This window comes from Oncorhynchus mykiss, chromosome 24 (assembly GCF_057628025.1).
Source record: "Oncorhynchus mykiss isolate SJ-2025 chromosome 24, ASM5762802v1, whole genome shotgun sequence".
Classification (NCBI taxonomy): domain Eukaryota; kingdom Metazoa; phylum Chordata; class Actinopteri; order Salmoniformes; family Salmonidae; genus Oncorhynchus; species Oncorhynchus mykiss.
The window spans coordinates 25,408,103-25,431,148 of record NC_143045.1 but is presented as its reverse complement, the minus strand read 5'-3'; the positions used below and the strand labels follow the sequence as shown (position 1 = coordinate 25,431,148).

The 23,046-nt window shown below is 45.8% G+C and overlaps 1 protein-coding gene across 21 annotated transcripts in view; it reads left to right on the top strand.

The window, feature by feature from the left end:
- LOC110503378 (unconventional myosin-XVIIIa) overlaps nucleotides 1–23,046 on the top strand; it is a 176,458-nt gene that overhangs the window by 70,640 nt on the left and 82,772 nt on the right. For 9 of the 21 annotated variants that reach the window (XM_090218767.1, XM_090218768.1, XM_090218779.1 and 6 more), the window contains 12 exons: nucleotides 28–57; nucleotides 442–507; nucleotides 2,045–2,110; nucleotides 4,331–4,418; nucleotides 6,164–6,270; nucleotides 7,437–7,613; nucleotides 9,804–10,014; nucleotides 11,615–11,757; nucleotides 11,853–11,953; nucleotides 12,121–12,184; nucleotides 12,335–12,479; nucleotides 22,611–22,784. In XM_090218767.1, coding sequence (XP_090074893.1) covers nucleotides 28–57; nucleotides 442–507; nucleotides 2,045–2,110; nucleotides 4,331–4,418; nucleotides 6,164–6,270; nucleotides 7,437–7,613; nucleotides 9,804–10,014; nucleotides 11,615–11,757; nucleotides 11,853–11,953; nucleotides 12,121–12,184; nucleotides 12,335–12,479; nucleotides 22,611–22,784 — 1,372 coding nt within the window. The remainder of the gene's footprint in view (nucleotides 1–27; nucleotides 58–441; nucleotides 508–2,044; nucleotides 2,111–4,330; nucleotides 4,419–6,163; nucleotides 6,271–7,436; nucleotides 7,614–9,803; nucleotides 10,015–11,614; nucleotides 11,758–11,852; nucleotides 11,954–12,120; nucleotides 12,185–12,334; nucleotides 12,480–22,610; nucleotides 22,785–23,046) is intronic. The other 12 variants (XM_090218781.1, XM_090218775.1, XM_090218774.1 and 9 more) reach the window with 3 other exon arrangements.

Sequence of the window (23,046 nt, the reverse complement as noted above, 5' to 3'; positions counted from 1 at the left end):
ACAATATATATGTGTGTGTTCCCTCAGGCCACTAGTCTACTACAACACACAATCCAGGTGTGTGTATAGTGTGTCTTTTATGTGTGTTTGTATGCGTGTTTGTTTGTACCTGTGTATGTAGCGAATGTAGAGCAGCGGAATAATACAATTTGAGTCATCAGGCAACCATATCCATGCATGACTGGGTTACAGCGTTCTCATGTTCACTATTCATTCAACTAACTGACTGTTTATGTCTATGCTGATTTCTGTTGCCATTATTGTTTTGTCACCTGTCAACTTTCACTGGATTTGTCAATTCATGTTTTATATTTATACGTTTTTCATATTTTTCTCTTCCTTTGTCTTTTTCTTTCTCTCTCTCCATTTCTCTCTCTCCCTCTACCTCTTTCTTTCTAAATGGTGCTTGGCTGTTTCTATCTGTGGCTGTTGTATGGCTAGCTGGAGCCGGCAGTTTGTGCCTCAGCCCCGACCTTTTGTCCTGCCCCAGCCCCAAACCCCCCTCAGGTACTGTGGCCCCCAGGGGTCCCCTCTGGCGACCTGGTTGAAGTGTGTGCTCATGTGGCACGTTGGAATGTAAGCCTAGATTCCTCTTCTAACTTTCCCCTCTCTCACCCTGCCTGTCTATGTAGGGTTCATCTGTAATGGTGCTTGGTGTTTTCCCTTCCTCATTTGTTTTTGGAACAAAGCCGGTATTAAACGGTGATAGTGTCTAGATGCCTCCAGGGAAATCAAACAGACTTTGACCTGTATGGAAACTGACAAACCAAACCAGTGCATTTTTTGTTTTGTCAGTAGCATGGCAGTGGAATAGTCCCCTGATTAAGATGTGCCGCATGTTTGTTTGCCCCGTGTGGTGTGCAGTCGCAGTGTGAGTGAATGGCAGTGTGTGTGATTTATGACTGGCAGGTGTTCCTGTCTCGTTGCTCTCTCTGTCTCCCCTTTATGACATTATGTGTCATGATGCATTAGCTCATCTCACAGACATAGAGCCTGACCTCTCCTCGTTCTTTGCCATCCCGCAGTTTTTTCTTCCCATCCCTCCCTGGTCTTGACCCTGATAACTTACATAATGTTCTCGTTACTTTAAATGGTAAACACTGGCTTGATGATATCTGACATTTGTCTCAAAACTCTAAACGAAACTTCAGAGAATAATGAAGGATGAGTTAGTTAAACAAGATTCTCTGGTCTGATGAAACCAAGATTGAACTCTTTGGCCTGAATGCCAAGCGTCACGTCTAGAAGAAACCTGGCATCCCTACGGTGAAGCATGGTGGTGGCAGCATATATCCTTGAGAATATCCTTGATGAAAACCTGCTCCAAAGCACTCAGGACCTCCGACTGGGGTGAAGGTTCACCTTCTAACAGGACAATGACCCTAAGCACACAGCCAAGACAACGCAGGAGTGGCTTCGGGACAAGTCTCAGAATGTCCTTGAATGGCCCAGCCAGAGCCTGGACTTGAACCCGATCGAACATCTGGAGAGACTTGAAAATAGCTGTGCAGCGACGCTCCCCATCCAACCTGACAGAGCTTGAGAGAATCTGCAGAGAAGAATGGGAGAAACTCCCCAAATACAGGTGTTTCAAGCTTGTAGCGTCATACCCAAGAAGACTCAATGCTGTATTTGCTGCCAAAAGTACTTCAACAAAGTACTGATTAAAGGGTCTGAATACTTATGTCAATGTGATATTTCAGTCTTTTTATATTTTTAATAAATTAGCAAACATTTCAAAAACCTGTTTTTGCTTTGTCATTATGGGGTATTCTGTGTAGATTGATGAGGGGAAAAACTATTGAATAGATTTTAGAATAAGGCTGTAATGTATCAAAATGTGGAATAAGTCAAGGGGTCTGAATACTTTCTGATGGCGCTGTACATCTCTCCATTCCAGCAGCTCATGATTATGAGGGATGATGACATACTGGACATGATGTTTTGTGTTGTTTGGTGGATTGCTACCCATCTTTCCACTGTAACTCCACTCTAACTATGACCTTTGACCACTTCTCCTTCCCTCACGCCTGTCGTCCTCCAGGGACAGGTAGACAAGGATCCCGTGGCCATCCTTCAGGTGTCTCACGCCGCTGCCCAACAACCCAAGGTCTGACCTTTGCTGTGCCTGTGTGTAATTCACCCTCTCCACCTCCCACGTCCACCACTCCCACCACTGACCCCTGAAGTGCTGTGTACCCTGTGTGCTGTGTTTCATTTACCCCCACCAAACACAACTGCATAGTATTCACTCAAAGCCAAGCTACCTGCACATTTGGCCCTCTTTCACCTAATTTGAACATTTCAGGGGAAAATCAGCACTCAAAATTAAACTTGTTCGGGGGCCTCCCGGGTGGCGCAGTGGTCTAGGGCACTGCATCGCCGTGCTAGCTGTGCCACCAGAGACTCTGGGCCCGCGCCCAGGCTCTGTCGCAGCTGGCCACGACCGGGAGGTCTGTGGGGCGACGCACAATTTGCCTAGTATTGTCCGGGTTAGCGAGGGGTTTGGCCAGTAAGGATATCCTTGTCTCATCGCGCACAAGCGACTCCTGTGGCGGGCCGGCTTCCAGGTTGGATGCGCGCTGTGTTAAGTAGCCATGCGGCTTGGTTGGGTCGTGTTTCGGAGGACGCGTGGCTTTCGATTTTCGTCTCTCCCGAGCCCATACGGGAGTTGTAGCGATGAGACAAGATAGTAACTACTAACAATTGGATACCACGAAATTGGGGAGAATTAATATATTTTTCTTTAAATAAACTTGTTCGATGGCACTTAAGATTCATGGTTGTGTGGATTCCACAGGATCAATCATTCCATCACATTTTGTCTCATGTAGATGTCATTGCATGACGTCAGTTTTCCATTTAAGAGACAATGAGACAGACGCTGCAAAAAACTTCATCTGATTGTGGCTGATTATGCGTTATAAAAATAACAGTATGTAGGCCTATATTTCACTCTGTCAATTTCATACGTTTTTTTTTATCTGTGTGTTCTTTTCTTTTTATTGTCTTGTTGTCATCCCTCGGGATACAGTCCATCCCTAGCATTCTGTGTGTTGTGTTGTGTTGCTGTGCTGTGTGGATCGTGTATCCATTCTCTTAATACACCTCCCTCCCCTCACCCACATGCTGTGTGACATTGATGTGCATCCAACAGTGTCTTTGTACAGATTCGGTTCACTGATACTTCATGTTCTCTGTCAGATTTCACTGCCTCTCTTACACAGACAGACACACAGACAGACAGACACACAGACAGACACACAGACAGGCAGGCAGGCAGACCGACAGACAGGCAGGCAGACCGACAGACAGGCAGGCAGACAGGCAGGCAGACAGGCAGACACACAGACAGACACACAGACAGACACACAGACAGACACACAGACAGACACACAGACACGCAGACAGACAGGCAGGCAGACAGGCAGGCAGGCAGACAGACAGACAGACAGACAGGCAGACAGACAGGCAGACAGACAGGCAGACACACAGGCAGACACACAGGCAGACAGACAGACACACAGGCAGACACACAGGCAGACACACAGACAGGCAGGCAGACAGACAGGCAGGCAGACAGGCAGGTAGACAGACAGACAGACAGACATGTCCAGTCGAGTGTGAGAGACTTTGTGAAGGTCAAGCATGGTAACACAGAGCAGTCAAGCATTTCTAGGTGACACTCTGAGCCGAGTTGGAGAAATGGCTTTCTGTGATTTGTGATCTGGGACTCCTTCAAATCCTAACTGCTTTTTATCTCTGCCTGCTCTACTGAAGCCTCTCCAGCGCCCTGCCTTTCATCACATGTACTATTAGCAAGTCTTCTGCCTGCTCCACTGAAGCATCTCCAGTGCCCTGCCTTTCATCACATGTACTATTAGCAAGTCCTCTGTCTGCTCCACTGAAGCCTCTCCAGCGCCCTGCCTTTCATCACATGTACTATTAGCAAGTCCTCTGCCTGCTCCACTGAAGCCTCTCCAACGCCCTGCCTTTCATCACATGTACTATTAGCAAGTCCTCTGCATGCCCGCTGTCAGCCCATTATTTACAATGCTACTATACATAACTGTGTAACATGCTATAAGCTCTCAACGCTGGCCTGATAACCAGCTACTTTAAACACACATGAGTGAATGTTATTGATGTGAACAGGTGTGTGTGTGTGTAGGGAGCACATGTCCTCTCAAATCTAAAGCCTCTCTTTGGTTGAAAACTTCTGAGTGGTAGCTACTGCAGCCACAGAAAGGCCCTGTGAAAGGTAACCTGGCCTAAGGTCATTGTTCTGCTGTGTGTATGTGACTGTTGTCTTCTCCACCATCACTTCCAGGTGAAGACAGAGGAGCAGATAGCCGCAGAGCAGGCATGGTACGGCTCAGAGAAGGTCTGGCTGGTTCACAAGGATGGCTTCTCCCTGGGTAAGTTCCTGCCTTACATTTTAGATCAGGAGGGGTGCAGAGCTCTGGCCCTGCTAATTTTTACCCTTGCTTTTAAACTATATGCTATTGTTTTTTCCTGATATCGTGTCTGTGCACACTCCAGCCAATAAGCTACAGTGCATTCGGAAAGTATTCAGACCCCTTAACTTTTTCCACATTTTGTTACTTTACAGTAATATTCTAAAATGTTTAATTCCCCTCATCAATCTACCCACAATACCCCATAATGGCAAAGCAATAATGTATTTATTTTTTCTGCAAATTTATAAATTAAAAGACTGAAATATGACATTTACATAAGTATTCAGACCTTTTACTCAGTACTTTGTTGAAGCAACTTTGGCAGCGATTACAGCCTCAAGTCTTCTTGGATATGACGCTACAAGCTTAGCACACCTGTATTTGGGGAGTTTTTCCCATTCTTCTCTGCAGATCCTTTCAAGCTTTGTCAGGTTGGATGGGGAGCATCGCTGCACAGCTATTTTCAGGTCTCTCCAGAGATGTGTGATCGGATTCAAGTCCGAGCACCAGCTGGGCCACTCAAGGACATTCAGAGCCACTCCTACATTGTCTTGGCTGTGTGCTTAGGGTCTTTGTCCTGTTGGAAGGTGAACCTTCACCCCAGTCTAAGGACCTGGGTGCTCTGGAGCAGGTTTTCATCAAGGATTTCTCTGTACTTTGCTCTGTTCATCCTTCCCTCGATCCAGATTATTCTTCCAGTCCCTGCTGCTGAAAAACATCTCTACAGCATGATCCCGCCACCACCATGCTTCACCGTAGGGATGGTGTTGGCCAGGTGATGAGCGATGCCTGGTTTCCTCCAGACATCACGCTTGGCATTCAGGCCAAAGATTTTAATCTTGGTTTCTTCAGACCAGAGACTCTTGTTTCTCGTGGTCTGAGAGTCCTTTAGGTGTCTTTTGGCAAACTCCAAGCTGGCTGTCATGTGCCTTTTACTGAGGTGTGGCTTCCGTCTGGCCACTTTACCATAAACACATGATTGGTGGAGTGCTGCAGAGATGGTTGTCCTTCTGGAAGGTTCTCCCATCTCCACAGAGGAACTCTGGAGCTCTGTCAGAGTGACCATCGGGTTCTTGGTCACCTCCCTGACAAAGGCCCTTCTCCCCTTATTGCTCAGTTTAGCCTGGCAGGCAGCTCTAGGAAGAGTCTTGGTGGTTCTAAACTTCTTCCATTTAAGAATGATGGAGGCCACTGTGTTCTCCAATGCTGCGGATATTTTTTGGTACCCTTCCCCAGATCTGTGCCTCGACACACTCCGGTCTCGGAGCTCTATGGACAATTCCTTTGACCTCATGGCTTGGTTTTTGCTCTGACATGCACGGTCAACTGTGGGACCTTTAATAGACAGGTGTGTGCCTTTCCAATCATTTACCACAGGTGGACTTCAATCAAGTTGTAGCAACATCTCAAGGATGATTAATGGAAACAGGATGCCCCTGAGCTCAATTTAGAGTCTCATAGCACATGGACTGAATACCTATGTAAATAAGGTATTTCTGTTTTTTTTTTTTGAATACATTTCCACAAAAAAACTAACTGTTTTTGCTTTGTCATTATGGGGTATTGTGTGTAGATTGATGGATATTTTATTTTAATCCATTTTAGAATAAGGCTGTAACGCAACACAATGTGGAAAAAGTGAAGGGGTCTGAATACTTTCCGAATGCGCTGTATATCCCAATAAGTTGGTTGTGTGTCCATAGCGACGCTGCTGAAGACTGAGGCAGGCTCTCTGCCGGAGGGGAAGGTGAAGGTCAAACTGGAACATGACGGGACAGTGCTGGACGTAGATGACGATGACGTGGAGAAGGTGAGGGGGGGGGGGGACTACACATTCTATGTATTTTACTTGATTTTACAGACTCCATCTTAGTTTTGTTATGGGGCTAAACTCTAGTTCCTTTAGAGGGTCCAAGGAGAAGACATTGACTTTACTTGATTGCATAGACTGTCTTAGGTTTGCCGTTAGGGTATAGGCTAGTCTGTTAGGAGGTCCATGAAGCAGAGATCGACCTGGGGGGGGGGGGGTGGCATGTAGGGGAAATATCCAAGAAGGAGGGAAGGGGTCTTGGCACCCGTCAGTCATCCCGTCTGGAGCCAGAATCAAACACAGATGGTCAGCCAGGATGCTGACTGTATCTGGCCCAGGGGTTGTGGGACGTCTGTGGACAGGGGGACAGGTTAGAGGGGAACAGGTGTGAGTTTGGCAGGCCTCAATCAGGTGACTCGCACAGATATGGCACCAGGCCCGAATCACGGAGATATCTGTTACAGGACGCTTTAAAAACTGTTCTGGCACAATGCAGAAAAACCTCCCATCATTCACAACATGCTGTCTCCAAGACCTTGACTAGAGGATGTCTGCTCTGCTTTCAGGACAAAGAAAAAGTTGAAATCCCCTCCTGGTGTTATGTACAGTCATTTAACTCTCGTAGGGTGAACCGATAATAAGGGTGACTTTGGACAGTTAGTGTTTTCAACAGTGTCAAGGTCGTCATCTAATCAAACGTTTGAACCATCTGTTTGATTAAGGAAGTGCAAACTTGGACCCGTCTGAGGTTGGAAGGAGACATCTGTTTTAATTGCATCAAAGACTTGGCATCAGATTCCTGGTGGCAAGTTATGGTGTGGCATACTAAATCTCTGCTCATCGTCTCTTAATACTGCTCCTCTACTCCTCAGTGAAACTCAAAACTCAAGGACCCTTAGCCTCTACCCCTACAGAGGACTTTTAAATCAATCTGAAAATATGAAATAGGTGTAGGCAACCTGGAGAAACTTAAACTTGGTGGTAGTCTTGGCAGATCCGAATTCTGTTGTTTTTGGTCGTTTCTGTGAGCAGTCCCACTTCAGACAGCCAGAGTCTCAGTTATGTATGATGTTTTCGTATTGCTGAGTGTTCCTTTAATAAAGCTCTAGTATTACAACACTTCTCAGTCATTAATCGTTCACCTTTGACCTTTGCTCCTGTCCCAGGCGAACCCCCCGTCGTTTGACCGCTCTGAGGACCTGGCCTTGCTGCAGTACCTCAATGAGTCCAGTGTGATGCACTCCCTGCGGCAGCGCTACGGGGGAAACCTCATTCACACACACGCCGGGCCCAACACGGTCATCATCAATCCCCTCAGCGCTCCCTCCATGTACTCCGAGAAGGTGAGGAGAGAGGACCCACACTGCAGATGCATGTCTTCACACACACACATTTCATGAGAACATACACTACATACACTACCGTTCAAAAGTTTGTGGTCACTTAGAAATGTTATTGTTTTTGAAAGAGAAGCACATTTTTTGTCCATTAAAAATACTTAAATGGATCAGAAATGCAGTGTAGACATGGTTAATGTTAGAGGCCCATTACCAGCACTCATCATTCACTTCCAATGGCACGTTGTGCTAGCTAATCCAAGTTTATAATTTTAAAAGGCTAATTGATCATTAGAAAACCCTTTTGCAATTATGTTAGCACAGCTGGAAAAAACTGTCCTTCTTTAGACTCCGGGATAATGGCCTTCTAGGCAGAGTTGCAAAGAAAAAGTAATATCTCAGAATGACCAATAAAAATAAAAGATTAAGATGGGCAAAAGAACACAGACACTGGACAGACGAACTCTGCCTAGAAGGCCAGCATCCCGGAGTCGCCTCTTCACTGTTGGCGTTGAGACTGGTGCTTTGCGAGTACTATTTAATGAAGCTGCCAGTTGAGGACTTGTGAGGTGTCTGCTTCTCAAACTAGACACTATAATGTACTTGTCCTCTTACTCCGGGGCCTCCCGGAACCGGGGCCTCCCACTCCTCTTTCTATTCTGGTTAGAGCCAGGTTGCGCTGTTCTGTGAAGGGAGTACACAGCGTTGTATGAGATCTTCAGTTTCTTGTCAATTTCTCGCATGGAATAGCCTTCATTTCTCAGAACAAGAATAGACTGACGAGTTTCAGAAGAAGGTTCTTTGCTTCTGGCCATTTTGAGCCTGTAATCGAACGCTGATGCTGATGCTCCAGACACTCAAATAGTCAGTTTTATTGTTTTTTTAATCAGGACAATTTTTTCAGCTGTGCAAAAGTTTTTTTTTTTTTTTTTAATTTTACCTCTTTTTCTCCCCAATTTCGTGGTATCCAATTGTTGTAGTAGCTCCTGTCTCATTGCTGCAACTCCCGTACGGGCTCGGGAGAGACGAAGGCTGAATGTCATGCGTCCTCCGATACACAACCCAACCAGCCGTACTACACAGCGCGCCTCCAACCCGGAAGCCAGCCCCACACCGTGCACCTGGCAACCTTGGCAGGCGCGCACTGCGCCCGGCCCGCCACAGGAGTCGCTGGTGCGCGATGAGACAAGGAGATCGCTACCGACCAATCCCTCCCTAACCCGGACGACGCTAGGCCAATTGTGCGTCGCCCCATGGACCTTCCGGTCGCGGCCGGTTACGACAGAGCCTGGGCGCAAACCCAGGGACTCTGATGGCACAGCTGGCGCTGCAGTACAGCGCCCTTAACCACTGCGCCACCCGGGAGGCCTCAAAAGGGTTTTCTAATGATCAATTAGCCTTTTAAGATTAGCTAACACAACGTGCCATTGGAACACAGGAGTGATGGTTGCTGATAATGGGCCTCTGTACGCCTATGTAGATATTCCATTAACAAATCTTCCGTTTCCAGCTACAATAGTAATTTACAACATGAACAATGTCTACACTGTTTTTCTGATAAATTTATGTTATTTTAATGGACAAAAAATGTGCTTATCTTTCAAAAACAAGGAGATTTCTAAGTGACTTTTGAACGGTAGTGTATCTGTACCACTCCACTGATGTGATTCTGGTTTATTCTCCGTTTAGAATGGTATGATGCATGTTGTTTGATGTACGCATTGGGGTGTACTTAATGCTATTATTTATTGTGTATTTCCTTGCTATTATGTCATAGTATTTCCTGTTAGGGAGAGGAGGTTGGATGAATTAAAACAGGAGAGATGACTAGGAGGATAGAGAGGGACGTCTTCAGTGGTCCACAACATGACAATGAAATCCAATTATCCTAATGAGATTTAGAGGTGACCGTATTGAGGAGGCCTGTAGGTTGTATTATCTACTTAACTCTCATCACTCATAATGGAACTACTACCCATTAGACCTTACAGACAGGGTGCTTAGCTGGGAATGTGGCAATTTTAATGACGCGCGCGTGTGAACACACACACACACACACACACACACACACACAGAGCCCCTCTGAGGACTGTACAGGAGTCACTGGGAGGACTAGAGGTGAACTACAGTTAAAATGTTTTGTACCTTTCTTTCCCCCAACCCCTCTCCCTCCCTCCCTCTCCTCGGTCCCATCAGGTGATGCACATGTTTAAGGGTTGCAGGCGAGAGGACACGGCACCTCACATCTACGCGGTGGCTCAGTCGGCCTACAGGAACCTGTTGACCACGCGTCAGGACCAGTCCATCGTGCTGCTGGGGAAGAGCGGCAGCGGCAAGACCACCAACTGTCAACACCTGATCCAGTACCTGGTCTCCATCGCTGGCAGCACCGGAAAGATCTTCTCTGGTGAGAGAGTCCTCCACTAGGATGAGTTAACCTCTTTCCTTCTGGCCAGCTCATTTCCTCCCAGCAAGCAGTAAAACTAGTATTCAGGGATTTTTGTCTATTAAATGACTGAGGGAAATGTATAAATAAAATGTAAAGAATGTTTAAGGACTGTTATAATCACCTTAGTTTGGTCCGAGATGGTGGCTTAATTACTTCAGTGTTAATTTAAACCACCACGGCTATTAAGTAACATAATTACTCTGTAGGTAATTAGTCTTAATAGCCTAATAGCTAATTAAGGAAATAATCTAATGGCTCCACATGTGTTTGTACACAGGAGGACATTCACTGAGTTGTTACTGATTTAGATCAGTGTCATCTAATTGACTGAGAACTCAGCAGAAATCCAGCCGTTATAACAGGTGCAGTAGATGTGTTAGTTAGTAGGGGAAGATAACGAGCAGTTCCAGAGAGAGAGGTAGGCATGTGGGAGAGTGTAAGGGTGTTACTGAGAATTTGGGAGAGGAGTAGGAGAGAGGGACAGCTCGATGGAAGCTGGCTTCAAAACCTTTTGGTTCGAAGAGCGGTTGTGGTTGGCTCAGTATTCCAGGTGTGTGTGTGTGTGAAAATGTTAGTGTGCATTTGTGTCTGTGGGGGGGGGGGGGGGGGGGGGGGGGAAGAGATGAGGGGAGCACCTAATGATGCCCTGTGGAGCTGGGGGATAATTAGCAAAAAACTCCTCAGCTTCTCCTGGTTAGCTGTAATGGGCTAATGAGAGCTCCATAACCCAGCCACCAGCCACTACTAGACTAGACTGTTAAACAGGGGAGCTGCTATGGGAGGCTCTATAAGTTTCACATAACTACTTTTACATTGACATTTTAGTCCTTTAGCAGACACTCTTATCCAGAGCTACGTACAGAAGCAATTAATTGAGTCTGACTGGTAGCCCTACTCTCTGAGTGGTGAGGCGTTCCTGCTCAGCTTGATCATTAGGGTTAAGTGAGTCTGACTGGTAGCCCTACTCTCTGAGTGATGAGGCGTTCCTGCTCAGCTTGATTATTAGGGTTAAGTGAGTCTGACTGGTAGCCCTACTCTCTGAGTGATGAGGCGTTCCTGCTCAGCTTGATCATTAGGGTTAAGTGAGTCTGACTGGTAGCCCTACTCTCTGAGTGATGAGGCGTTCCTGCTCAGCTTGATTATTAGGGTTAAGTGAGTCTGACTGGTAGCCCTACTCTCTGAGTGATGAGGCGTTCCTGCTCAGCTTGATCATTAGGGTTAAGTGAGTCTGACTGGTAGCCCTACTCTCTGAGTGATGAGGCGTTCCTGCTCAGCTTGATCATTAGGGTTAAGTGAGTCTGACTGGTAGCCCTACTCTCTGAGTGATGAGGCGTTCCTGCTCAGCTTGATGTCGAAATAGGGAAATGAGCTCCACTAAGGGAATAATTGACAAAGCCTAACTGACATGACATGATTATCAAAGATGGTAGTCTAATCCCCTCACCAGTGGAACAGTATTGAATGTGAAATCCCAAAACACTGACATGATATTTGAAATAAATAAAGCTTTCCACTAATTGTACTCTTCCCCCCTCCCTCCCTCCCTCGGTCTGTGCAGGGGAGAAGTGGCAGGCAGTATACACTATCCTGGAAGCATTTGGAAACAGCTCCACCTCCATGAACACCAATGCTAGCCGCTTCTCTCAGATTGTCTCTCTGGACTTCGACCAGGCTGGCCAGGTGGCCTCCGCATCCATACAGGTAGGCAGTATCACGCACACACACACCATAGACACTGACGCACGCACACACACACACACATATTGATATCTTGTTGTCCTTTTCCTATACCTCAGACCATGCTGCTTGAGAAGCTGAGAGTGACCAAACGGCCAGAGACTGAGTCCACCTTCAACGTGTTCTACTACATGATGTCCGGAGCTGACAGCACTCTCAGGTGAGCCCTCTACACCCTCTCAATTGGGATTGAATTGAAGTGAGTGGTTGCAGTCCATTGTAGAAGCTTGGTCTTGTGTATATAATCTTGTTCTCATGTTAACCTTGTGGTTTAAACTAGCTATTTACTGTCCTTTGAACCTGTTCCTTTCCTCTGTTTCCTCTCAGAACGGAGCTGCACTTTAACCACTTTGCAGAGAACAGCGCCTTCGGAATTGTGCCTCAGTCTAAAGTAAAATGCTGTTATTATGCTCTTATTATAATGTGTATTATATGTCATTTTCTGAAGTGTGTGTGTGTGTGTGTGTGTGTGTGTAGGACAACTGGAAAACTGTCTTAACTGTGTCCTTCATCCACCTCCCTCCCTCCCCCCTCTCTGTAGCTGGAGGACAAACAGAAGTCGTCTCAGCAGTTCACCAAGCTGCAGGCAGCCATGAAGGTGCTGGGCATCTCAGTGGAGGAGCAGAGGGCTCTGTGGCTCATCCTGGGGACCATCTACCACCTGGGGGCTGCAGGGGCCACCAAAGGTAAGGACCCCTAGCCCTGTCCTACTCACTATAGGATCTCTGCTGGCCCACTACCCTACTCATTGAACTAAATGACTGAGAACGACTGAGAATGACTGAGAATTAATCCAGCCAGGTTAGGATGCAGTAAGTGATTGTTAGTTATAGGAGAAGATAAAGCGCAATTCCAACATGCCCGCCAGAGAGGTAGACATGGGGTAGAGGGGCTGTTAAAATGATATTTTGGCAATGAGGCACTTTATCAACTTCCCCAGATAAAGTCAGATAAACTCATGGATACCATGTTTATGTCTCAGCGTGTGGTTTGAAGGAAGTTGTTAACTAGCCATAGACTTCCAGTCATTGCACTAATGCTAGTTAGCAAAACTACCTCTAACTTCCTTCATACTGAACACAGAGACATTAACATGGTATCCACACATTCATCTGACGTTGGGGAAGTAGGTAAAAGGCCTCATTGCCAAAATCCCAAAGTATCCATTTAAGAGTTTGGAGGAGGAGGTGGCGGAGAAGGAGGCAGGGGCAGGAGGAGGGTAGGATGCAGGGGTAGGAGGGTGGGGCAGGAGGCAGAGGGAGGGGCAGGAGGCAGAGGGAGGGGTAGGATGCAGGGGCAGGAGGCAAAGGCAGGGGCAGGGGCAGGAGGGAGGGGCAGCTTTGTTGTCTCCACTCAGTGTTTGCTGCTCCCAACAGGGATCTCTTAGAAAGTTTTCAGTGATACATAAAAAAACAACATAACTATGCATGTATGTATGTGCTGTATGTACTGTACTGTATGTATGTACTGTCTGTGCTGCCTGTACTGTATGCATGTATGCATGTACTGTATGCATGTACTGTATATATGTACTGTCTGTGCTGCCTGTACTGTATGCATGTATGCATGTACTGTATGTATGTACTGTCTGTATGTACTGTCTGTGCTGCCTGTACTGTATGCATGTATGTACTGTATGCATGCATGTACCTTATGTATGTACTGTATGTATGTACTGTATGTATGTGCTGTTTGTGCTGCCTGTACTGTATGCATGTATGTACTGTATGCATGCATGTACCTTATGCATGTACTGTATGCATGTACTGTATGCATTAGAGGTCGACCGATTTTGATTTTTCAATACCGATACCGATTATTGGAGGACCAAAAAAAAGTCAGTGCCGATTAATCAGCCGATTTAAAAAAAAAAAAATGTATTTGTAATAATGACAATTACAACAATACTGAATGAACACTTATTTTAACTTAATATAATACATCAATAAAATCAATTTAGCCTCAAATAAATAATGAAACATGTTCAATTTGGTTTAAATAATGCAAAAACAAAGTGTTGGAGAAGAAAGTAAAAGTGCAATATGTGCCATGTAAGAAAACTAACGTTTCAGTTCCTTACTCAGAACATGAGAATATATGAAAGCTGGTGGTTCCTTTTAACATGATACTTCAATATTCCAAGGTAAGAGGTTTTAGGTTGTAGTTATTATAGGAATTATAGGACTATTTCTCTCTATACCATTTCTATTTCATATACCTTTGACTATTGGATGTTCTTATAGGCACTTTAGTATTGCCAGTGTAACAGTATAGCTTCCGTCCCTCTCCTCGCTCCTCCCTGGGCTCGAACCAGGAACACATCGACAACAGCCACCCTCGAAGCAGCGTTACCCATGCAGAGCAATGGGAATAATTACTCCAAGTCTCAGAGCAAGTGACGCTATTAGCGTGCACCCCGCTAACTAGCTAGCCAGCCTAATCTCGGGAGTTGATGGGCTTGAAGTCATAAACAGTGCAATGAAGAGATGCTAGCAAACACACGAAAGTGCTGTTTGAATGAATGCTTACGAGCCTGCTGGTGCCTACCACTGCTCAGTCAGACTGCTCTATCAAATCATAGACTTAATTATAATATAATAAAGACAGAAATACGAGCCTTTGGTCATTAATATGGTTGAATCCGGAAACTATCATCTCGAAAACAAAACGTTTATTCTTTCAGTGAAATACGGAACCGTTCCGTATTTCATCTAACGGGTGGCATCCCTAAGTCTAAATATTCCTGTTACATTGCACAACCTTCAATGTTATGTCATAATTACGTAAAATTCTGGCAAATTAGGCGTCCCTGTTGCATTAACCCTGACTCTGCGTGCAATGAACATAAGAGAAGTGACACAATTTCACCTGGTTAATATTGCCTGCTAAATAGGCAGGTTAAAAATATTTACTTCTGTGAATTGATTTTAAGAAAAGCATTGATGTTTATGGTTAGGTAGTCATTGGAGCAAGGACAGTCCTTTTTCGCGAATACGCACCGCATCGATTATAATACGCACCGCATCGATTATATGCAACGCAGGACACGCTAGATAAACTAGTAATATCATCAACCATGTGTAGTTAACTAGTGATTATGATTGGTTGATTGATTGTTTTTTATAAGATAAGGTTAATGCTAGCTAGCAACTTACCTTGGCTTACTGCATTTGCATAACAGGCAGTCTCCTCGTGGAGTGCAATGATAGGCAGGTGGTTAGAGCGTTGGACTAGTTAACGGTAAGGTTGCAAGATTGAATCCCCCGAGCTGACAAGGTGAAAATCTGTCGTTCTGCCCCTGAACTAGGCAGTTAACCCACCGTTCCTAGGCTGTCATTGAAAATAAGAATGTGTTCTTAACTGACTTGCCGAGTTAAATAAAGATGAAATAAAGGTGTGTTAAAAAATATATATATATATATATAATCCAAATTGGTGTCCAAAAATACAGATTTCCAATTATGAAAACTTGAAATCGGCCCTAATTATTTGGCCATTCCGATAAATTGGTCAACCTCTAGTATGCATGCATGTACTGTATGCATGTATGTATGTACTGTATATACTATATGCATGTATGTACTGTATGTATGTACTGTATGCATGTGTGTATGTGTATAGGCTATGAGTCCTTTACTGTAAGGCCATTCATGCATTGCATTGAAAAAACACACACAAGTGCCGTGATCAAAATCTAAATTATTGTGTGTGTGTTATTTCCCAGAGATAAGGAATACATACTCAAATGAAGCGCAATGGCATCGTAAATTACATTTGCTTCTCATCCATGAGTGGTTTAATTAAATAATGATTTGGAAGATATGAACAGGCCACATGCCGAGCCATTCATTAGGCCTCCGAGAGAGGAGCGCTAACTTTGTTCTCTCGCTGCGCACAAAGGAGTCTGGGAAAAGTTATTTGTAGTTGTTTAATTTATAAAACTGTTGGAGTGTTGAATGTGTGCAGACATTTCTCTTATGTTAATAAAGACAGATATAATAGCTGTGTCTCTGTGCTGCTAGTCTAGAGAATGTTTATTCATGCTCTCTGATATTGCCTCCCCCGCAGTCACAGACCTAGATGAATGTGGTAATGAACTTTTTAGAATCATTAGGCTCCAGACTGACTCGTCTCCATGGACTGTGTTCTCTGTGTGCGTGCGTGTGTGCTGCTTGTCTTTCATATGCACAGGGCTGCAGCAGGGTTTTGAGTTGGGTGGAATTATGAAGCTGTGGGGGGTGGGCTGGGACTAGACCAGTCTCATGTCAACAACACTCACTCACACCCGGTGCACATTTGGTCATGTCCCTACCGTCTGGGAGGCCCCGGTGCACATTTTGTCGTGTCCCTACAGTCTGGGAGGCCCCGGTGCACATTTTGTCATGTCCCTACAGTCTGGGAGGCAACGGTGCACATTTTGTCATGTCCCTACAGTCTGGGAGGCCCCGGTGCACATTTTGTCATGTCCCTACAGTCTGGGAGGCCCCGGTGCACATTTTGTCGTGTCCCTACAGTCTGGGAGGCCCTGTTGCACATTTTGTCGTGTCCCTACAGTCTGGGAGTCCCCGGTGCACATTTTGTCATGTCCCTACAGTCTGGGAGGCCCCGGTGCACATTTTGTCGTGTCCCTACAGTCTGGGATGCCCTGTTGCACATTTTGTCGTGTCCCTACAGTCTGGGAGTCCCCGGTGCACATTTTGTTATGTCCCTACAGTCTGGGAGGCCCCGGTGCACATTTTGTCGTGTCCCTACAGTCTGGGAGGCCCCGGTGCACATTTTGTTGTGTCCCTACCGTCTGGGAGGCCCCAGTGCACATTTTGTCATGTCCCTACAGTCTGGGAGGCCCTGTTGCACATTTTGTCATGTCCCTACAGTCTGGGAGGCCCCGGTGCACATTTTGTCATGTCCCTACAGTCTGGGAGGCCCCGGTGCACATTTTGCCGTGTCCCTACAGTCTGGGAGGCCCAGGTGCACATTTTGTCGTGTCCCTACAGTCTGGGAGGCCCCGGTGCACATTTTGTCATGTCCCTACCGTCTGGGAGGCCCCGGTGCACATTTTGTCATGTCCCTACAGTCTGGGAGGCCCCGGTGCACATTTTGTCGTGTCCCTACAGTCTGGGAGGCCCTGGTGCACATTTTGTCATGTCCCTACCGTCTGGGAGGCCCCGGTGCACATTTTGTCGTGTCCCTACCGTCTGGGAGGCCCCGGTGCACATTTTGTCGTGTCCCTACCGTTTGGGAGGCCCCAGTGCACATTTTGTCATGTCCCTACTGTCTGTTCACTCAAACTCTCTTACTCTTTTATTCTCTCACTCTCAATTCAATTTAAAGGGCTTTATTGCCATGGGAAGCATACAGTATGTTTACATTGCCAAAGAAAGTGAAATAGATAATTAACAACAGTTAACATTACACCCACAAACTTTTCAGAGGAATAGAGAGACATTTCCTTGATTTTGGGTCAGTCACAGTGGTCAGGTATTCTGCTACTGTGTACTCTCTGTTTAGGCCCAAATAGCATTCTAGTTTGCTCTGTTTTTTAGGTAAATTATTTTCAATGTGTTAAGTAATTATCTTTGTTATCTCATGATTTGGTTGGGTATAATTGTGTTGCTGTTGCTGTCCTGGGGTTCTGTGGGGTCTGTTTGGGTTTGTGAACAGAGCCCCAGGACCAGCTTGCTTAGGGGACTCTTCTCCAGGTTCATCTCTCTGTAGGTGATGGCTTTGGACTCGGTTACTTTTAGGTGGTTGTAGAATTTAACGGCTCTTTTCTGGATTTTGATAATTAGCTGGTATCGGCCTAATTCTGCTCTGCATGCATTATTTGGTTGTTTTAAGTTGTACAGAAGAGGATGTCTCAATTTGGCATTTGTCCCATTTTGTGAATTCTTGGTTGGTGAATTATAAAGGGCAATGGGTTCTATAACTGATTCAAGTATTTTTTGCCAGATCCTAATTGGCATGTCAAATTTTATCTTCCTTTTGATGGCATTGAATGCCCTTCTTGCATTGTCTCTCAGCTCTTTCGCAGCTTTGTGGAAGTTACCTGTGGTGCTGATGTTTAGGCTGAGGTATGTATCGTTTTTGTGTGCTCTAGGGCAACTCAGATATAATTTGTATTTGTGGTCCTGGCAACTGGACCTTTTTTGGAACACAATTACACTGCTCAAAAAAATAAAGGGAACACTAAAATAACACATCCTAGATCTGAATGAATGAAATATTCTTATTAAATACTTTTTTCTTTACATAGTTGAATGTGCTGACAACAAAATCACACAAAAATGATCAATGGAAATCAAATTTATCAACCCATGGAGGTCTGGATTTGGAGTCACTCAAAATTACGTGCCTGTATGACTTCCCTACAACGCCTGGGCATGCTCCTGATGAGGTGGTGGATGGTCTCCTGAGGGATCTCCTCCTCCCAGACCTGGACTAAAGCATCCGCCAACTCCTGGACAGTCTGTGGTGCAACGTGGCGTTGGTGGATGGAGCGAGACATGATGTCCCAGATGTGCTCAATTGGATTCAGGTCTGGGGAACGGGCGGGCCAGTCCATAGCATCAATGCCTTCCTCTTATAGGAACTGCTGACACACTCCAGCCACATGAGGTCTAGCATTGTCTTGCATTAGGAGGAACCCAGGGCCAACCGCACCAGCATATGGTCTCACAAGGGGTCTGAGGATCTCACCTCGGTACCTAATGGCAGTCAGGCTACCTCTGGCGAGCACATGGAGGGCTGTGCGGCCCACCAAAGAAATGCCACCCCACACCATGACTGACCCACCGCCAAACCGGTCATGCTGGAGGATGTTGCAGGCAGCAGAACGTTCTCCACGGCGTCTCCAGACTGTCACGTCTGTCATGTGCTCATATGCTCAGTGTGAACCTGCTTTCAGCTGTGAAGAGCACAGGGCGCCAGTGGCGAATTTGCCAATCTTGGTGTTCTCTGGCAAATGCCAAACGTCCTGCACGGTGTTGGGCTGTAAGCACAACCCCCACCTGTGGACGTCGGGCCCTCATACCACCCTCATGGAGTCTGTTTCTGACCGTTTGAGCAGACACATGCACATTTGTGGCCTGCTGGAGGTCATTTTGCAGGGCTCTGGCAGTGCTCCTCCTGCTCCTCCTTGCACAAAGGCGGAGGTAGCGGTTCTGCTGCTGGGTTGTTGGCCTCCTACGGCCTCCTCCACGTCTCCTGATGTACTGGCCTGTCTCCTGGTAGCGCCTCCATGCTCTGGACACTACGCTGACAGACACAGCAAACCTTCTTGCCACAGCTCGCATTGATGTGCCATCCTGGATGAGCTGCACTACCTGAGCCACTTGTGTGGGTTGTAGACTCCGTCTTATGCTACCACTAGAGTGAAAGCATCGCCAGCATTCAAAATGACCAAAACATCAGCCAGGAAGCATAGGAACTGAGAAGTGGTCTGTGCACACCATCTGCAGAACCACTCCTTTATTGGGGGTGTCTTGCTAATTGCCTATAATTTCCACCTGTTGTCTATTCCATTTGCACAACAGCATGTGAAATGTATTGTCAATCAGTGTTGCTTCCTAAGTAGACAGTTTGATTTCACAGAAGTGTGATTGACATTGTGTTATTTAAGTGTTCCCTTTATTTTTTTGAGCAGTGTATTTTTTGTCTTACTGAGATTTACTGTCAGGGCCCAGGTCTGACAGAATCTGTGCAGAAGATCTAGGTGCTGTTGTAGGTCCTCCTTGGTTGGTGACAGAAGCACCAGATCATCAGAAAACAGTAGACGTTTGACTTTAGATTCTAGTAGCATGAGGCCGGCTGCTGCAGACTGTTCTAGTGCCCTACCAATTTGTTGATATACACTGTATATGTTGAAGAGGGTGGGGCTCAAGCTGCATCCCTGTCTCATCCCATGGCCCCAATGTAGAGAAATGTATGTTTGTCAATTTTAACTGCACACTTGTTTTATATATATATATATATATATATATATTTTTTTTTTTTCTCTCTCTCTCTCTCACACCAGTCCCCTACTACTGATAATACTGCTCCTACTAGTACTATGCTACTAATAATCCTACTACTTCTATGTTACTAATATTACTAATGTTACTGCTACTACTACGTTACTACTACTACTACTAGGTTAATGCTGCTACTACTACTATTACTGCAACTACTACTGCTATGTTAATGCTACTACTAGAACTAGTAGTACTACTACGTTACTACTACAAGTACTACAACTACTACTACTACTGTTACTACTACTACTGTTACTACTACTACTGTTACGACTACTACTACTACTTCTACTACTGCTATGTTAATGCTACTACTAGAACTAGTAGTACTACTATGTTACTACTACAACTACTACTACTACTACTACTGCTGCCACTACTACTGCTACTACTACGTTACTATTACAACTATTACTACTGTTACTACTACAACTACTACTACTGCTACTACTACTTGCTCTCATCAGCTGATTGGTTCCACAGCAGGGGTTGTTCCTACCAGCAGAGGGCAGTGTGTACATGCTTCTCTCCATGGCATGATGTTGTTGTCTGATCAACGCTGTGGGAACTAAAGAATTAGCCTCCACCCATCTATTTGACACTTCACTTCATGCTATAATGCCCTCTTTTCCATACCTGTTAAAAGGGTGAAGGGTTTGAAAGAAACGTTTCTCTCTACCGAGGTGATTATAACCATCCTCCCTGTGTTCCTTGGTCCCTTAGCACAATTGTCTCTTGACCACAGGGGCCATCGCCAGTGTATTTAGGACTGCAGGATTGTGTTCCAACACCTGAGAAAACTAGTCACGGTCTAATTTGAAGATCATGATTAGTAGATGTATGTGTGTTAGACCTGGGTTTTAACAAACTGCAGCTCTCCAGGACCAGAGAAGGTATCTCCTCCTCTGAGCATGCCCATGGTATCTTCACTCACACTGTTCTCCTGCCTGCACCTCAGAGCATGGATGGTGTTAGTTCTATAATATGCACTTAGTGCACAAATCATTAAGGACACCTTCCTAATATTGAGTTGCACCCTCCCCTTTTGCCCTTAGAACAGCCTCAATTCGTTGGGGCATGGTCTCCACAAGGTGCCCTTTGGGTGATAGACCATTCTTGATACACACGGGAAACTGTTGAGCGTAAACACCCAGCAGCGTTGCAGTTCTTGACACAAACCAGTGTGTCTGGCACCTACTACCAAACCCCGTTCAAAGGCACTTAAATATTTTGTCTTGCCCATTCACCCTCTGAATGGGACACATACACAATCCATGTCTCAATTGTCTCAAGGCTTAAAAATCCTTCTTTTATCTCTCTCCTCCCCTTCATCTACACTGATTGAAGTGGATTTCACAAGTGACATCAATAAGGGATCATAGCTTTCACCTGGTCAGTCTATTTCATAGAAAGAGCAGCTGTCCTTAATGTTTTGTGACTCAGTGTATGATAACATGTCTGTTCTCCAGGGATAAATGTAAATTGTTAATACATGAACTGTTTCTAACCCCCTCTCTCTACTTGCATGTTTGCATGCTGTGCCCTTTACATGTAGAGGCTGACGAAGGTAATGGAACAAACAACATTAACACCAATCTCTTCTTTCATTTGAACTTAGTCTTGTTGATATGTCGTCTTTCTTAATGTCTTTATCATTCTATCCAGACGTTCTGTCAATCATTTTTATTGTTTTCTTTCTTTTTCTCGCTCTCCCTCACTCTCGCTCTCCCTCGCTCGCTCTCCCTCGCTCGCTCTCCCTCGCTCGCTCTCCCTCGCTCTCCCTCTTTCTCGCTCTCTCTCGCTCTCCCTCTCTCTCGCTCTCCCTCTCTCTCGCTCTCCCTCTCTCTCGCTCTCCCTCGCTCTCGTTCTCCCTCGCTCTCGTTCTCCCTCGCTCTCGTTCTCCCTCGCTCTCGCTCTCCCTCGCTCGCTCTCCCTCGCTCCCTCGCTCGCTCGCTCGCTCTCGCTCGCTCACTCTCTGTCTCTGTCTCTGTCTCTCTCGCTCTCCCTCGCTTGCTCGCTCGCTCTCCCTCTCTCTCTCTCTCTCTCTCTCTCTCTCTCTCTCTCTCTCTCTCTCTCTCTCTCTCTCTCTCTTCCTTTGCCTCATGAATCAGAACTTTGTTGTCCCTTAAAGCTCTCTGTCTGATGTCTCTCCATGTCGCCTACTTCCAATTCCACAGCACTGTTATTATTATTCAGACCCGAACCAAAAGCAAAGCTTGTTCATTTGAACCTGTTGGATCCCCCCCCCCCCCCCTCCCCAACCCACAGGGGAACTTACTTTCTGGTTGTTTGTGTCAGAACATTGTTTTGATCCTCTATGTTCTAACTGTCTCTCTGGTCTAGAATGCTTTTCTTGGACTCTGTGGCAGAGTGTTGTTTGATGAGAGGTTAGAGGCGACCATATTGCCTGAGTCGCTGTGTCTCTGTAGCTTTGAAAGCTCTCCAGAAAACAGTGGGGGTGATCAGCCACTTGGAGCCAGTAACATGGGATGACGGAGAGTTGTTGTAAAACCAGCTAACAGTGCTTTGCAGTCTAGTTTCGGATTGTTCAGTTCAATCCTGCTCTTTGAGCCAAGGTGGTTATTCCAGTCTAGGTAGAGGAGGCCTCAAAGCTCAAAAGATGGAGTTTTTTGTTAGCGTTTATTAATATAGCTTTATTGGGATAGAAAAACACTATGCTCCAACCAACTTAGCCACAAAGCAATGTGTTTAGCATTGAGCTACAGTATGGACGAGATCATTGAGTTAATTCTAATAGCCAGTGATTAGGGGTTCTGACTTGTGTATGCTGTCCCTGGTCCCCAGCTGGCCGTAAGCAGTTTGCCCGTCATGAGTGGGCCCAGAAGGCTGCCTACCTGCTGGGCTGCACCCTGGAGGAGCTCTCCTCGTCCATCTTCAAGCACCAGGTCAAGGGTGCCCTGCAGAGGTCCACCTCCTTCCGCGGGGGGCCCGACGAGGCCGGGGCAGGAGACAGCTCAGGTAAGGGACCTTCAGAGACCACCAGTCTCCAATATGAAGTTGAATGAAATAAATAGAGTAGAATAACATACTAAAGGCTATGCGTGTGCTTTTTAACTCACAACTCCTTTTCTCCCCTGTCTCTCTCTCTCTCAATTCAATTCAAGGGGCTTTATTGGCATGGGGGGAAAAAATAAAAATAATGAACAGTAAACATTACACTCACAAAAGTTCCAAAGGAATAGAGACATTTCAAATGTCATATTATGTCTATATACAGTGT